The sequence below is a fragment of the Podarcis tiliguerta genome (assembly GCF_965153285.1).
Source record: "Podarcis tiliguerta genome assembly, chromosome: 7".
Taxonomy (NCBI): domain Eukaryota; kingdom Metazoa; phylum Chordata; class Lepidosauria; order Squamata; family Lacertidae; genus Podarcis; species Podarcis tiliguerta.
The window spans coordinates 57,676,612-57,694,804 of record NC_139540.1 but is presented as its reverse complement, the minus strand read 5'-3'; the positions used below and the strand labels follow the sequence as shown (position 1 = coordinate 57,694,804).

The 18,193-nt window shown below is 41.5% G+C and overlaps 1 protein-coding gene across 4 annotated transcripts in view; it reads left to right on the top strand.

Annotated features, from left to right (window-relative positions):
- CDKAL1 (CDKAL1 threonylcarbamoyladenosine tRNA methylthiotransferase) overlaps window positions 1-18,193 on the top strand; it is a 223,303-nt gene that overhangs the window by 30,646 nt on the left and 174,464 nt on the right. For all 4 annotated transcript variants that reach the window (XM_083449185.1, XM_083449184.1, XM_083449186.1 and 1 more), the window contains one exon: window positions 10,722-10,806. In XM_083449185.1, coding sequence (XP_083305311.1) covers window positions 10,722-10,806 — 85 coding nt within the window. The remainder of the gene's footprint in view (window positions 1-10,721; window positions 10,807-18,193) is intronic.

Sequence of the window (18,193 nt, the reverse complement as noted above, 5' to 3'; positions counted from 1 at the left end):
TTCAGCTTCTGATTGGCCCCATGAAGGATAAAATAGTCCCATTGTTAATTGTCTGATGAGGCAAATTTTAATGCAGACAAATTAGGTTTTGCCCAAGCCGTTAGTAAGCGATAACAACTCCATAATTATCATTAACCCCTCATTTGTTTGCTCATTGATGTTTAAAAGTGTTAATGAGGCTATGTTTCATCTCAGGATCAGTGATTAGTCAGCATGTTCAGGGCTTTTACCTATTGAAGTAAAAAGGTAGAGGGAACTGAGAAGTGACTGGAAGATGCTAGTGGTAACTTGTTGTAAATAAAAAACAAGAGATGTGTTTAGTCAAAACATTCCATAACATTTTGGCCATGGAGATAAGAGCTTCATAAAGTAAGGTAAAGGTAAATGTACCCCTGCCCGTACGGGCCAGTCTTGACAGACTCTAGGGTTGTGCGCTCATCTCACTCTAGAGGCCGGGAGCCAGCGCTGCCCGCAGACACTTCCGGGTCACATGGCCAGCGTGACGAAGCTGCTCCGGTGAGCCGGCACCAGCGCAGCACACGGAAACGCCGTTTACCTTCCCGCTAGTAAGCGGTCCCTATTTATCTACTTGCACTTAGGGGTGCTTTCGAACTGCTAGGTGGGCAGGAGCTGGGACCAAACGACGGGAGCTCACCCCGCCGTGGGGATTCGAACCGCCGACCATGCGATCGGCAAGTCCTAGGCGCTGAGGTTTTACCCACAGCGCCACCCGCGTCCCTTGAAGAGCTTCATAGCTTCAAGCTAATCCAAGTTTTATGCAAATAATTAGTTGGTTGGGGTTTTGTATGTGTGTACTCATTTAAAAAATTTATGCAAAAAAATATAGAATCCGTAATGTGTTCCTGTGCCATTCTCTTCCACTTTTAAAACAGTCTTAACTTGGGTTTTATCATATTAATTTGCATTCCATTATTCTTTTTGATCAACAAGAATGTTGGAAGGATAGCATTATTTCTTTCTCTTTTTGATATTTTGATATGGACCAGAAAATTCAGGTTCCTTTGTATATAACAAATTCTTTTTTTCCTACATGGATAGGACTGAAGTGTAAGGGATTGCATTTTGTACAAGCAAACCAAAAGCAGTTTGTTCATCATCTGAGGCCCTTCTTGATGTGCCTCCTCTGAGCGCATTTGGAAGTTGGCACCACGAGAACAGACCTTTTAAGTGGTGGTGCCTCACTTATTTATGGAGACAAAATATTCATCTGGGAATGAACTCCCTGACCAACAATACTTTTAAGCTCTTTCCCTCAACTGGGCTAATCAAACTTTTCCCGATCTTGAGCTTATGAAAATGGAAATTGACAGAATCCACGGAGTTGCTCTGCCCAAACTGAAACAAGGGAGGGGAGGGGCCATGAGATATTTTATTCTGCTTTGCTAGATATTCCACTTGAACAGATATCCTGAACTTTGGGAAGCTGTTTGATAAGGAGCTGCTGGTGGCAGCAAGTGACTCAAACGGGGAAATGGAGGGTACAAGAGAGGGCTATAACGCTGTGGCCTGGTCTCAGTTCCCCAGGTGGCAGGTACCCAGAGTGGCTGGGTTATACCTGTCATTTCTGAACAAATTTGTCTACTACTCTTAAGTACAGTACGGAGCATCTATTGAACACATAATTTCACCTCCAGTAAGCATCTAAGAGGGAAGTGCTGCAAATCTGTGGCACCCTAGAGACTGCTCCATGGACTAAACTTGTTAAAAGATGTTCCAACATAATAGTGTACCATTTGTTATTAGAGCAGAAGTCTTGTGAACTGTTGTGGAGAACCCTACCTTGATTATTACCTGTTCAGCATAAATAATAGCATTTGTGCACATCATGTTGCAATAAAGAATTAGACAGGTGTGGGAGGAATTTGTCTCATTGACTTTTGTACTGGTTTATAACATTTGCATTCCTAAACCACTGCTCGGAACTCTTGTGACTTGCAGCAGATAGCTCAGTGGTGGATGAGATCAGCATTTTCTGAAACTGTACCTGTTAAACAGTGCAGTATAACCCTCGCCAGCAGCTCTGAACGTCATTCTATCTATGTTGTGGTAGGCATGAAAGGAGAAATGCCACAGTGTTGACAGTATCTGGATGTTAATAAGGCCTATGTTTGTGAAACCAATTATGTGCATGATCTCAGTGCATTTCTTGCAAAAGCATATCTGTGCCAGTCTTGCTTCTGAGAAACCAGAAAACTGGTGTTTTGTTTTAAAATTGTTTATACAGATACCCCCTTTTTCCATCAACCTTCCTAAAAATTGAGGCAGTCAAAAATAGACACACACCCCTCCGCAAAATGCTAGTATTTCTGAAAGTTTAAAATTGAGCTTGAATGCTATTGGAGATTTCAGGAAAGGGTAGATTTTTCTTGTCAAGGCAAATTTAATAAAAAGAACATGTGCAGTAAATTAAATATATCAGGCATGTCCAACTCCCAAGAGACTGCGATCTACTCCCAGTATAAAAAAAACTGGAAGTGACCTACCCATTGTCATTGGAGGGAGGAGGAGCGTGCGTGGGGTGAGTTGCCCAGAGGTGTTGAGCTTTTTTGGGGAAGTGTTGCTCAGAGCTGCTGAGCTTGCTAGCGTCATGCTTACCTTATTTTTCGCTCTATAGGACGCGCCCGACCATAGGACGCACCTAGTTTTACAGATGGTTGGACAGTTTTAGAGATGGTTGGACGAGATGGTTGGACAGTGTTCTTGAAGCTACAAACATGAGTCCACTGCGGGAGGCAGTGGAAGACAGGAGTGCCTGGCGTGCTCTGGTCCATGGGGTCACGAAGAGTCAGACACGACTAAACGACTAAACAACAACAAGTTTTAGCGGGGGAGAACAAGAAAAAAAATTCCCTCCCTCTCTGCGCAGCGCCCCTTCAGCGAAGTGGCAGGAGAAACGGAGCCCCTTCCATTTCTCCTCCCGCTTTGCTGAAGGGGCGCTGCGCAGAGAGGGAAAGCTACGCAGCGCCTCTCCAGTGAAGCGAGGCCAGGAGAGCAAGAGGGATCAGTTGCTCTCCTGGCTTCAGCGAAAGCAACGTGAAGCCTCAGGAGCGCAGCGGGAGCTCCTGCTGCGCTCTGGAGGCTACCGGCGGCTATCCCTGAAGCCTGGAGAGCAAGATGGGTCAATGTGCACCGACCCCTTTCGCTCTCCAGGCTTCAGCGAAAGCAACGCGACGCCTCTGGAATGCAGTGGGAGAGCTTCCGCTGCGCTTCGGAGGCTTCATGTTGTTTTCGCTGAAGCCATGGAGCCTGCATTTGCTCCATAAGACGCACACACATTTGCCCTTAATTTTTGGAGGGGAAAAAGTGTGTCTTATAAAGCGAAAAATACGGTATTTGCCCTTGCTGCAGAGAACAGCCTTAATGTGCTGCGGCAGCGGAGGAACCTGGCACTAGGGGTGGGGAGCAACAACATTCCTAGCCAACTTTATTTAATCCCGCAATTGACCAGGAACACCCTGGGATCTACCTGTTGATCACGGTCAACCGGTTTAACATGTCTGAAATATATGTAGGGGTACTGAGGTGGGCAGGATCATGAAGTAACGAGGAGATCCTGAGGCAAGCTGTCCATTGTCTGTGCAGAAGAAGATAATCCTGGAATTGGCATGCATTTCATCATATGTAGTATTACTCTCCCTCACAATATCTTAAAAAAGTAATCAGAAAGGTTTGGACAGAAATAAAAGGTTGTAAATGTTGAGTTGAAGCAAGAAATTAACATTTGTTAGTTATTCTGGTGAAATGTTAGCAAGTGAAATAACAAGCCATCAAAGAAGTCCACTGTTTGAAGATGCTAAACAATATTAACCTCTGTGTTAGGTTTAAAACTTCCGCATGATGACAGCCTTACATTTTTATGTTTATAGGAAAATATAATCTATCCTTCATCTGTACAGATACCATGGTGAAGTGAAATACACAAAACAAGTCATTCAGTAATGAATCATAAAATTACAACATAAAGACATGTAAAAACAGCAGCAAAGTGAGTAGACCATCAACAACATAAAAACCTTCCAATTGCTTGGATAAAAAAGTCTTAATCTGGTTCCAGAAAGATTGCAGTGTTAACAACACACTTCTAAGAAAATGTCCTTTTAAAATATATGATTGTTGTGGGGAAGCTTTTAAAAATGTCCTGCTCTCAAGGTTTCAGAACAGTTGGAAAATGTGATACTCCAGTGGAGCGCTGAGTAACAAAATGTGTCCCTAACTTGATGAAGCAGTTTTATTATTCTATATATGTAATTGTTCCTTTCTCTAAAAATTTGGATATTGACCACTAGGGTTCACTCCAGGCTTTCAAACAGTCTTCCAAGAAAATGGTTTAAGCATACCTTTTTCTCGAGGTGCAGGTTTACATGTTGCTAACTTGTAAAGACTTGATATTCTATTTTGGTTTAGATCTTTGAACACAGATAAATATAAATGCCCCAGTCATGTGCTGTGAGAGAACAGCTGCAAAGGTGGTGGAGATACAAAATATACAAACACACAATTAAATTGTGATAATTGAAGATGTAAGATTAAAGTTAGCAATCAACATAAAAGGAAAGTTTTTGCATGGGCAGTTGTTTTTCCACTACAATATTTTTAAAACTGTAGCTGTCAGTTTATTACAGCTGTTTTGCTGGTAGACTGTGATAGATGAAGCAATTAATGGATCCCTCATATAGTTTGAATACTATTGAATACAGGGGAATTTCACCAAGGATATTTCTTCCCTCTTCTTTTTCTCCATAGCTTTACACTGCTTAGGAATTCTGCGGTAATACACCCATGATCATTGCAATGCTCAAATGACTTTCTACTTAAAAGAGCATCTAGTCTGCCAGTGTATTTTGTCTTGGCTGCTCTTTGTACTGTCATGTGCTCTCTCTGATGTTGTCTTATAAACCTAAGCAATAGGGATTAATTTTGAGGTGCAACAAAAGGAAAAAGTTGGCAGAGGCACAGGCGATCTTCTATATATTGGTGATAGTAAAAGACTTGTAGTAATCATCAATCTCGTTTAATTCAGGGATACACAGAAAGTTTGTAGGCAAACTTCCTGCACAGGTTCTGATCTCTTTTACTCCATTTAGTGTATCAACAAACCCAGACATTTACAGTGTATAGCCCAGTGAATTCTTGTTTCCCCATGTGATCATAATGTGCTGGCTTTGCATGCGGGAGAATCTTTCTGTGTGGATCAGCCCAATGATGATGAATATTTAAGAGTCTACCTAATTTCAGTTATTTGTTTGTTAATTTGATTAGTTCATGCAGTGACCTTTGACTTGGCAGAAGTCACTTAGATGCAGTATTAGTGTGATTAATATGACTGTGGAGACAGACTAGCTATGGCAGTCCAGCATACTAGTTAACTACTTTTTTTGAGTCCTGGTGGTGGAAGTTGTTTTATACACAGCAGAAAATGCACCCCAAGCCTTTTCTTATCTTCTACTTGTACATCTGACAAACTCAAGTGGACTGTTTACTTTCTACATAGAATCATAGGATTGTAGATTTGGAATGGCCTACAAGGGTCATTTAGTCCAACCCCCCTGCAACGCAGCAGTCTTTTGTCAAATGTGGGCCTTGAACCCATAAGACTGAGATTAAGAGTCTCATGTTCTACCAACTGAACTATTTCCCCCTTCAAAATAATTTATTGATATTTCAAAAACGGTGCTCTGTTGTTCTCTTGAATAAGACACAAATAGAGTGTTCCAAAGCACAAAAGCATTATGATTCAAAACAGTGTAAACTAGGTGATGTCAGGTCTGGAGTCAGATGGGGGTCAGCAAACAAGAAGCAGAGTTTGTCAGAGAAATTAAGTCTTTATTCAAAGAAACAGCATACAACTCAGCAACACTCGCCAGTATTTTTTGCCCTTATAGAGCAGTTGCCAGGACTGACAGTCCTCGCCTTCAACCGCATCTAAGGCTTCTCTGCTGCCAGATGTTTCCCAACCAGTCTCCAACTGTGTCTGGGCATCTCTAATCTCTGTTCCACTCTAACTCTGCATATCCTTGGAGACGTGGTCCTCAGTACCTGCCCAGATGCCATGCTCTGAACTTTCACTGAATCCTTCACTGAATATTATATATTTTCAAGGAAGTAAACTTGCATCAGGTTTCCAAGGTCAATGAAAATGCAGTGAAGGGATTCTAGTTTCTTACCTCATGCCTCCTTAGTGGAAGACACTGGAAGCAAGAGGGGAGTCAAAGGCCTGCATGGTGCAGCTGACTATTTCCATGCCCTAAAACATCACACGTCTATATAATTCAGCCATCCTTTTTCTGAGCATGATTCCCGCAGCTCCCCAATTATTTTGATAGTTGCTATTCCATACCCAACTTTAGTGACTGATAGAGATGAAACTACTCAAGGGGGAGTGGAGAGGACCAACTCACAGCTTTAATAAAAGCTTATTGGTGTCTGTTATTAGAAAGCTTTGTACCCACAAGACATTCATTAAGAGTACTCTTAGCTTTAATTTCTGATGCACTCATTTTGAAACTTTCTCAAGCAATTCTATTCACTTAATATCTTAGGCTGGGAGATAACTGCTAAGCACTTCAAGGCTTTAATGTGACTTCTGGGTATGAAACCTTCAGCGCCGGTATCTCTGAGTTTTCAGAAGACAGATACAGTAACAAATGGATAAAGTATGAAGGTAATTCTGTGAAAGTCAATAACTAGCTGGAAGCTACAATTTAATAAGTGTTTGGACATATCTGGCTCAGATAAGTTTTCTATATTTTAGCCCTCTCTCTGTTAAAAGTGATAGATGTAGCTTAAATCCAGACTCCATGTGGGATTAGATGTCAGGGGAAATAAGTGGAAGCAAGGCATTTGAAATCAATATATTGCCTCTGGGTGCAACATAATACAGACAAAAGTTACAGAAATATAGGCTGGGAAAATAGGTATTAGAACAGAATATGTTTTAGTTTCTAAGCTGACCTTGGCTCTCGTGAAAACGTATGTATGAAAATCAGTGGGATACTTTAAAAACTGCAAGTCAGCTTGTATGGGAGTAGAAAGGAGCCATGTCAGATGAAACTTTTATTAGGTTTTCAAGAATATGTGAATACAAAAGCAGAAGTAGTTAGTTACCTGTTGAATAAAGCATGCTGTTGCACTATTATACTTCCCCCTGTCAGCAAACAAACATACACACACAGACCCATTATAACAAATGAACAAACTTAATAATTGAAACAAAACTGGCAAAGAAACTTCTTAAAAATAGACAGCCATGGCACATTAAGGAGAGGTATTAACATTATCTAAGCATTTCACATATTGTCTTAATTGAAAACAGGATTACAGTGGGCTCTGTTTTCAATAGATACTTGTCATAGGCTAAATTTCCATCATTTCATACCCATTTCTACTGTCTGTTTGCCTAAACAAGGTCAGAAAAGTTCAACTTCTCTTTACACATCCCCACGTTGCCCCTGATGCTAAGACAATGCTGCTTAAGGGTGGAGGCCTGTATCTATATTCTTAAAAGAACATTGATATAAACAGAAAGGGCAAGCTAGAAAACCAAAGTGTAAATATTTTGATCCTTTTTGTGGATAGCTGTATTGCTTACTCAGTGTTTTACCAAATTTCCCTGTGTTTTAATTGCATAATGGTGAGTATTTGTGCTTTTCAGAACCTCCTAGTATTTTGAAATTGTTCAGAAGTTTCCATGACCTTTTGAATTTCTTTGGTTGTTGGTGTTTTACAAATGCATGATAGATGTTGCGGTTTGTGCAGTATTTGTTTCTTGGAGAAGGCAAACTGAAGCTAAAAGTCATTGTTTTGAGTTGTTTGTAAGTTGAACAGTGTTAATTTAGTATTATTGTTGGATTCCTTGTATCCAATCTGGTTTACAGAAATGCTGTTTGTGGTAGCAAATATTTTTAGGACTGGAGCATAAGGGAAATTTTGAACAGCTAAACAGTTCATCTTAATCCTTAAAAACAACATATGTGAGTTGATCCAAAAAGAGCTGACATTAAAATAGTTCCAGTACAGGATCATTGCACACAAATGTATTATTATGTTTTAGCACTCCCACAAATATATACACAAATATATACAACCACACACAACACTTACCAGCTTTCAGTTTCTCCCTGGTGTTGAATTCAAAAATATGCATGGTGTAGGATTAAAGTTCAGATAAAACTAACCACACAACCTGGCCATCTTGCTCCTGTAAATGGGCAAATGTCATTTTAATTACATAGCCATCCATACAAAAATAAAAGATGTTTGTATCTTTTACCCAGTTCTTTCAATTGATAGAAACCAGTAGGGTTTGTTAACTCCCCACCACCCACAATCCAGCTGTCCCACCATGCACTCAGTGTACAGTACACACTTTGCTCACTATGTTCATCATCATCATTATTATTATTATTATTATTATTATTATTATTATTATTATTAAAGCCCTGTAGATTCAGGCCAAGGACCCTATCTGGTGTAGCATTCTGCTTTCATAGTGGCCAACTAGATGCCTATGGCAAGCCAGCAAGCAGGATATGAGCTAAACCTCCCTACGTGTGATTTCCTGTAGCTGGTATTCAGATGCAAATTTCCACAGACACTAGAGGCAGTAAACAGCCATCCTAACTAGTAGTTCTTGATACCTTTATCCTCCATGAATTTATCTAATGCCAGTTTAAAGCCATCCAAGTTGGTGGCTATTGCTATATTCGAGAAGTGAAGTTACAGGGAGCCAGGCAAAGGACCTTCTCGACAGTGGTGCCCACCCTGTGGAACACCCTCCCATCAAATGTCAAGGCAATAAAGAACTATCCAACTTTTTAGACGACATCTGAAGGCTGTCCTATAATAGGAAGTTTTTAATGGTTGATGTTTTATTATGTTTTTGTAGGTGTTGGAAGCCTCCCAGAGTGGTCAGGAATGATGATAATAATGATAATGATGATGATGATGATAATAATAATAATAATAATAATAATAATAATAATAATAATAATAATTAATAATAATAATAATATCATCTTGGGGGAACAAATTCCGTAATTTTAACTGCTGGGTGAAGGAGTACTTTATTTTGGCTGTCTGAATCTTCCAACATTTATATTCATTGGATGGCCCCAGAAGTAAGTTTTTCTCCTGATCTCAATCCACTTTTCTCACATCATGCATTAATTTATATACCTCTATTTAGTCCCCGCTTCCTCACCTTCCCCCCAACTAAAAATCTTCAAATGTTGCAACCTTACTTCAAACTGGAATAGTTCCAGCCTCTTGATCATTTTTGGTTTCACCTTTTTAAAAATCTTTTTGAGCTCTACTCTGTCCTTTTTGAGGTTAAGCAGCAGGAATCCTAATGTGGTTGCACCATAGATTTGTATAACAATATTATAATACTGGCAGTTTCATTTTCATTCATTTTCTTAAATAGCAATAACTTGGCACTTTTAAAAGAGACCCTTTTGGACCCTTTACAACCATTTTTAGTCACCTTGACTAATTTTGTGGCATCAGCAAACATTGCCCACTCACTGTTTACCCCCAATCGCCAGGTCCTTTATAAATGGGTTAAAAGCAAAGGTCTCACTACTGATCCATGGGGAGCTTCACTTGATGTGACTGACCCAATGATTGCTCCTAATACATTAGTATTCAAACACCTGCCATGCTACTTCAGTTCTGCTCTTAATAGGAACCTACCCTCAGTATTAAACTATCACTTACCTAATATATACAAAAGAAGCTACAGCTAAATTCTTGCATTTTATTAGAGTTTTTGGCCACACTTGTGTCTCCTTGACCTTTGTTAAAACAACAACTGTGTTGCTTTTAAAAACAACAGTTAGAATGAGGGACACCTTTAAAATATTTGTTATTCTAGTAGAGAACAAATGGGCGAGTTTGAACATTTCAGCCATGTGTGTGGGTGCTAATTGGCTGGTTGGAATATTCACCCATACTTCTCTGTGCTATGGTATTGCACTGTCAGAAGTTAAACCTTGTGTTGCAATGTGTGTGTAAAAATAGTGTGAGAGAGAAGGTAATTGTATTTAAACACTGAGAATGCACTTCAGGAAGAATCAGAATTTGGCACATGAGAAGAGCGGGGTTATCATATCTGGTATACAGAAATGGGTGAAAACATGGAGGTGTGATATGTGATAATTAAATGCCATTTTCCAAATATGAGGAATCTTAGAGCCAAGGGCTGAATCCAGGCTTCACCTAACCAACTCTCAGGGCTTTCTCTTCGTTCTTTTGCCTGACTGGAATGTGAACTGTGATAATGGCTCTTGCTTGCTTAGATGGAGAGAGGGGTGTGGGTGTGGAAGTGGGCATGTAGAAACCTCTGACATTTGTGACCAGAATATAGCCTGCTATACAAAAATCAGAGTGACATCTGTTGTTCTGTCTACCACTGACATCTGGCACCCAGTAGGTTGTCTCTGAAAGAACATTGCTGTCAGGTTCCTTATCCCTGCTTTGTACGGTATTGATTGATCAGGTTGTCCATCTCATGAGCCTTAAATAGTTGTATGTGAAACCTCATAGTGGAATCTATTTTTAAAAAATATGTTAATGCTGATTATGAACAATGTTGTATTCATATTTTTCTGATAGCTGTTCTCATTTGTTAAAGGGTTAAAACCAGTCCTATAGAAGATTCATGATCAAATTCTAATTGCTCAATATATATTTCTGTCTTCCAGACAATGCTGCAGAAGCTGATCTGTGGCTCCTGAACAGCTGTACTGTTAAAAGCCCTGCTGAAGACCACTTTAGAAACTCAATTAAGTAAGTTGCTCTCTTGGAAAAGAAAATATGTTGCATTTGTCGGTGAACAATCCTTGTTTCAGAGAGACCCCTTATAATCTAGAACTGTAACTTGACTGTGCAAAACAGGGTGGGGTCTATTTAGAACATACGGAATACCTTTTTGCAGTATTATACAGAAGGACCGATAGAGTTGAACTGTAGAAGTAGCATCTAATCCATGTGGTCATTGCCTTGAATAAAACACTGTAGTCTTGCTTGCTTATTAACTTACAATATGTGTGTACTTACTTGGTGCTATTTTTGGTAAACAATGAGCTGCAGGTACTCATATCTTCCAAGTGTTGTGGTTGCTATGGGCAGCAACAACAAAAAGAGAGGTGACGGTACTCTGTACCGATGAGCACCATCACAAACAAAAGCACTTTGTGTATTACAATTTTTCTCCAATAATAATAGTAAGTCTTCATAGCAGCCTGCAGTTATGGTTTTCACATTATGACTCAATGAGATAACTTACAGGGCCAACCTACTTAGTTTACGCAATAGAACAGCATCATTTTATCTCTGACCACTATTTTAATTATATGCTGCTTCTTGTGGTTTAACTTTTGTTTAATATAGCAGGAGCAGAGCCCATTCTGGCTACTTTGATTGCCATTCTAAGGCATGGTTAGGGAACCTGTGGTCCTCCAGGGAACCTTGACTCCAGCTCCCATCACTCCTGACCATTGGCTGTCAGGTTCGGGGCCATCCGTACTTGAAGGGCTTCTTTTGTCAGCATCGCCCTTGAGCCAGTGCCACCAACTGGACTCACACATTTCAGCCCCGACTGGGCCAGGCGAGCTGGGTAGCACTTCCAGAGACCACCTTCTGCACAGGAACAGGTCAAAGTGCTGTGGACTCACAGCTTAGAGTTGTGAGCACCGGATTCACTCCAACAAGAAGACAGTCGTTGCACAGCAGAGTATAGCAGAGCATAAACGACCCAGAGAGCAGCTCTGTAGAATATCTTCTTTATTCTATCTACAACTATAATACACAACTATGTACAGAGCTAAATGAGGTCTAAACGAAAATGCTGAACTGCACTGAGTGTCTGCAGCTGCTCTTAGCAGCAACCTTGTCTATACACACGATCTCTCTCTCTCTCTCTCTCTCTGATGTGAGGCTGGAGCGGAATAAGTAGAGAGCAGAAACCGTGCCCGCCTCTCTGGAGAATCAGCAGAGAACATCAGCAGATTCTTGGATATGGGAGGGATGAAATCTCCTCATCTTTCTCCTGCATGAAACTGTAGATTGTATTTTTGTGCTGCCTTGTGAGTAGGCATGAGTTTTGCCTGCTTGCCAGGCATGGGAGTCAACCTTTAGCCTTCACAACAAAAACCACTAATTGTGGCTTTAAGTGAATTAATGTGGTCACATCAGCTTTGGGTCTACGTGTAGTTTCCCAAAATTTACACAACATTGAACTTAGCCTGTGCTACACTTTCTTCGTAACTGCTTCTAATGCTGATTTATTTATTTGTTAAGCATACAGCTTCCCATCACACCACCCAAGAAATGGCATGTTATGATTTTAGTAGAGCCTTGTTGATTTCTTGATTATTGGTAGATAGGAATGAGAATAGGTGGAATTTGACTCATGTGTCCAGTGTAAACTAAAAATGTTGCCTGTTAGGTAAAGATCTTGTCTTTATGTAAACTTCCATGTGATTGTTTTGTAATCAAAGTTTTAGTATAGTGCTCAGAATGGCATCTACTGAAACTGAGCATGACCTAACCTTATAATTATAGCTAAGCAGCTAGTGTGCTCAGAAGAATAAAGCAGAGGGTCATATTGGTGCTTTAGCTAGTAGATTAACAGAGATTCCTCCTCTACCTTTCATTGGGCTGGTTTGTTAGTAAGAATTAACTGTATTGAGCCCTTGGCTCGAGTGCTTCTCCTCTCTTGCTCCTCAACCCCCCGGCCGACATAACTGTGATGTGAGATATGAACGCTTTTGCTTCTATTTTACATTAACCACAGTTTGCCATGTGTAGTAGTAATGAGCCATTTCAAACCATAGGTATTGAAGCTGGCTTGTTTCAACTAGCCTTAGCTAATAGTCATCACAGTTTAGGGTAGATGTGGTAAACCTGTGGCCTGCTAGCCTGGTGAAGCTTGCCGAACCCTTTCAAGCTGCCAGCCAGCTTTCATCTCCATTTGCATTGCGTTGCTGGTATGGGAGGAGAGGTTCAGTTATATGATTCTATGTTGCAATGGGAAGGAAAACCCCTGAGAGAGATGCTTGTGGTGTATGCCCAGGTGAGTACCGTATTTTTCGCCCTATAAGGCGCACTGGCCCTTAGGACGCACCTCGTTTTTTGGGGGGGAAATGAATAAAAAAAATTTATTCCCCCCCCTCCCAGCCGCGGGGCTGGAGCAGGGGAAGCCCAAGATTCCCCCGACCCCAGCCCACAGAACAGGCTGCCGCCTCAAGCCTTGCGCGCCCGGCGGGACCTCCCGCCGGGCACGCAAGGCTTGCAGACAGCAGCCCGAAGCACGGGGGGTGCTCTGCAGCCCGCCCCGCGCTTCGGGCTGCTGGTTGCCGCCCCAAGGCTCGCGCGCCTGGCCGGACCTCCCACCGGGCGCGCAAGGCTTGCAGACACCTGCCCGAAGCACGGGGCGTCCTCCGGAGGGCACCATGTACTTCGGGCTGCAGGCTGCCGCCCGCAAGCCTTGCGAGCCCGCAGGAACTCCTGCTGGGCGCGTAAGGCTTGCGGATAGCTTTCTGAAGCGTCGAGAGCGAGAGGGGTCGGTGCGTACCAACGCCTCTCGTTCTGCAGGCCTCGGCGAAAGCCTGCATTCGCCCCATAGGATGCACACACATTTCCCCTCCATTTCTGGAGGGGAAAAAGTGCGTCATATAGGGTGAAAAATACGGTAAGTGTGTGTGAGAGAGCATGCTATGTCTGAGTGTATGTCTGGTCTGCAGATGTGGAGAGTTCATATTTCTGCATATGTGGTATGTGTGCATTGTATGTGGCGATGCACATAGGTGAAAGTTCAGGAGAAACTTTGGTCATGACCATTGTGGGCAGGTGGCCCTCAGACTGAAAATGTTGGCCACAATTGGTTTAGAGTTCTGAATGTAGTCGTGTGTTCACTGTAGACTGAAGCACCGGCAGCCTGGCAATGGTAGCTCTTATTTTGCCAAGAAAAACCTAGTTTACTAAACACCAGCTATTAATCTGCTGTTAAAGGTAAAGGTAAAGGTACCCCTGCCCGTACGGGCCAGTCTTGCCAGACTCTAGGGTTGTGCGCTCATCTCACTCTATAGGCCGGGAGCCATCACTATCAGCAGACACTTCTGGGTCACGTGGCCAGCGTGATAAGCTGCATCTGGCGAGCCAGCACAGCACACGGAACGCCGTTTACCTTCCCGCTGGTAAGCGGTCCCTATTTATCTACTTGCACCCAGGGGTGCTTTCGCACTGCTAGGTTGGCAGGCGCTGGGACCGAACGACGGGAGCGCACCCCGCCGCACGGATTCGAACCGCCGACCATGCAATCGGCAAGTCCTAGGCGCTGAGGTTAGGCAAATAATAATTGGTGGGCTACTCAATTATCCTCGTAACAGAATCCTTATAAGTTTAGTTCCAGCTGTTACAAGTGATAGCTTTTGATGATAATCTTTGTGTGCATTGAAGAAGAGAGGTGAAAATGAACTTTCCCTCAGTCATCTCAGCTTCTTTTTATGTCTTTATAAGAATGTGATGCTTATTGGGACTGAATTGTGCTCCACAGGATTATACAGTGACCTGTTTCTTGTGGAAAAGAGAATATACTTCCCTTGTGCTGAAACATCTGCACTGACATCCTGTTTGCCTCCAGGTGCAATTCAGAATGTTAGTTTGACATATAGAGCACTAGATGGCCTTGGGACTAGGATATCGAAAGGACCCTTTCCTCCTTTCCCAACTTGTTTGTTCACTCAGATCATAGTTTGAGGCCCTTCTCAGTCTACCACCACTTTCTAAGGTTAGGTGAGTGGTACTAGGACCTTTTCCTGGACAGCAGCCTCTTTTAGGAACACCCTCAACAGGTATATTTCTTTAAAATATTTAAAATATTTTTTCTCTTGGGGAAAAAATGTTTTTCTCTTGGAAAACTTTAGGCAGTTTTATGTGTAAAATGCCATTATCAGTGCAAAAAAGCTGCTGCTATTTTGAGGGTCGAAGCTGCAGGAACTACCTTAAAAACCCCTCCTTTTCTCTTGATGGTATGCAATTCTCATATAAAGCATGCTTTAGAGTGCTTTAGAGGGTTCACAGTGCTTCATACATATTACAGTAAAGCACATAGTAAGTATATAGTAGATAGAGGTGAGATTCAACTTGAGGACTTCCTGAAATCTAATTTTGGCTGCAATCCTAACTGGTCTTATCTGGGAGGAAGCCCCTTTGAATTCAAAAGGTCTTAGTTTTGAGTAGACATAGTTAAGATTGTGCTGTTAGTCTCTGTGTTACCAGCTCTTATTATAATGTTTAAGGTGCAACTTGAATGACTTTTGGAAAGGAAAACAGAATCTGTGTTGCAGAATTATTCATGCTGTTTAATGTTTAACATCCTAAAAATCACTTGACTGTATTTCAAGAATAGAGCCTTTGAACTGTGATGTTGAGCTCTATTTTGAGGTTATGTTAATTGTTAATGGGTAAGAATGCAGGACAAAGGTTAACATATTTTGCAAAAGTGTCGCTGCAGAAACACTTGGTAGGAGGTGTGGCAGTCTGGGACCTTGTGTGTACATAAAAACGTTGGTAGTCCTTAGCTAATAAAATAAAATCACTAGTCCCTTTGACCTCACATAACTTTTTCTTGGGTTTTATAAACAGGGATTGTAGGAATAATAAATGATACTAATAAATAGACAAAGTTTTCTATGCCATTTGTTGTTGGCATCCATCTGTCTTGAGAGACAATGGAGTGTGCCTCAAGCGGTGAAGTCAGAACATTGTGTTAGTCGCACCAAAGTGTCCTCTTCAAGGCGCTAGCCTGTGCAGTGTGTATGGAGGTATTGGGCTGCCCATATGACAAGACAAGCCACACTGAAAGCCTCAAAGAAAAGCTGAGCAAGACTTTTGGCACCAGGTTGTCTGCAGGAGCTGCTGGAAGGAGACGTAGAAGGCACCATCCAACCATCTTAGGGACTCCACTCTGGAATTGTGTAAGGTTTACTCCTTAGCTGTTTCTTCTCCCGAAGATAGTCCACAAGGTAGCAGAGATTTAGGGTGAGAGTTTTTCTTCTCCATGATGGTCTGCCTTCCCAGGTTGACCATCCCCATCTGTCCCTCATTCCCTCTACAGCACGTGCAGCAACTGCCTTGTTGATGTTGGACCCACTATGGGTCTTGTCCACTCAGTCTGTCAGAGCTTGTCTTCTCATGCTGGGGAAGCCCCTAACACATTGAGGGCTGCCCTCACCTGGTTTAGCTGGCCAGTAGAATCCATTTACTGGGATGTGGCCGCTGTCACATACTGACAGCTTGTAGGAGCCACAGGTGATAGCTGAGTGCAGGGTGGGGAGCAAAGGTGGACAAACTACCCCAGAAGGAACACAGTGTGCTCCCCCACCAGAAGTACGAGTCTTCTTCTAATACCCCACACATCACAAAAATAGCTTAATAAATTGGCGGCAATAGCTACTACATATGGTTCATTATTAGTGGTCATTGTACAAGTTCTTGGTTCATGGAGTATTTTAAATAAAAACAATAACAAAGGGGAAACAGGATAGAACAGAGTTAACAGATAACATTCAACATTGCTTAGCTAAAACGCCTAATCAGGAGCCATTTTGGTTGTGCTTAGATTAAGTACGAGTAATAGTCCATTTTTTCTCTTATGATTCCAATGGAACAATATAAAATGCTGGTATATTAATGAACGTGGGAGGAGGCTTCAAAGTGAAGATAATAATTTATGTTTAAATTTAAATTTAGATCAACCAGATTGAGCCAAACACGGATGGCAGGGATTATTCATTTTCTGGAATACTGGCATATGTTATTAAATTCAACCGCACTGGGGTAAAGCCATCTTTCTTGATCTGTCCACATGTCAACTGTAGTTTATTTGTTAATATCTCAAGAAGAGCTGTTTCCCAAACTGTTTTGTACCAGTTGTCTATTGTAGTGCCAGAAAGGTCTTTCTAGGTCTTGTTATATTGCTTCTCCCTGCTTGTAATAAATGGCTTACTAATTCTTTATTATGTAAATCCTGATTGTTGTCTTGGCTGCATAGCTTTTGTGAGTCACTTATGGTTAGGGAGAAAAATACATATATCACAGCTCGTATAAACATTCCCTGCCTGGTTACCTGGAGAAACCTCTTCCTTAATTAGTGACTTTAGAGGCCTTATTAGAGATTGCTATTACCCTGATAAAATCTAATGTATTTATTGCCTTTGCAATATAGATACATAATGAAGCCTTCATCATACATACAAATATTGTGGTCTCAGTTATCTGAGTTCTGGTACTGGCCCGGTAGAGTATTAACTGCCACCACCTTCTGAATATAGAATATTAAGACTCTACAGTAGCTTGGCTAAAAGGCATAGAACAAGAATGTAGGGTGAAATACTGTATAGGTTATTTGGAATCCCCTTAGATTAAATCACATCAGCTGTACCTTAACCAAACATTTTGATTTTTCAAAATATACAGAATATGGTATTACAGTCAATTTAAATAAACAAGAAAAGTTTATTCTGGACTGCTAACATAGGCAGGTAGCTGCAGCTCTACAGAATTCCCTCATGCTACCATTTGAATTGCTGGGCTTGGATGGGTAATCATAGTGACAGGAGCAGCTCCTATCTGGTCTGGTGAGGGGTCCCCTGAGAGTTTCTGGGCCCTCCGCCACTGCCCTGCCTGCTTCCTCCCTAGTGCTAGGCCTGTGTATTTGGCCTATGATTTCTTTGACAGAAATCTTTATCTTGTCAGTTACTTCCTTAATTACAGATGCAAGATATAAACCAGTAATAGCATGAAACTTTGTCCATTATTGTGTGTTTTCGGGGGCTGATTTCCTGACATAGCAGGGAGACATAACCCACTGCCTCTTAAAATTTAATTTTGTAAAAGAAATCCACTTTAAAAGTTCATAAAGCACAGTGAGGCTGTTCTGTATGTAATGATGTCACTGTAGCTCCCAGGCAGAGAACTCTGCTGATGGATGTGGCTATAAAAAGTGAAGCAGGTTAGCTTTTTGATTGCTTCACACTGTAAATCTATCTGACAGATTCATGCTGAGTTTTCCTATTAGATATTAGTTAAGCTTAAGTCTGATTTACTTGTTCAGATCATTGGCAGTTTTTCCTAATGGCATCAGTTCTGCTGGAGGCCAGATAAGAAAGCG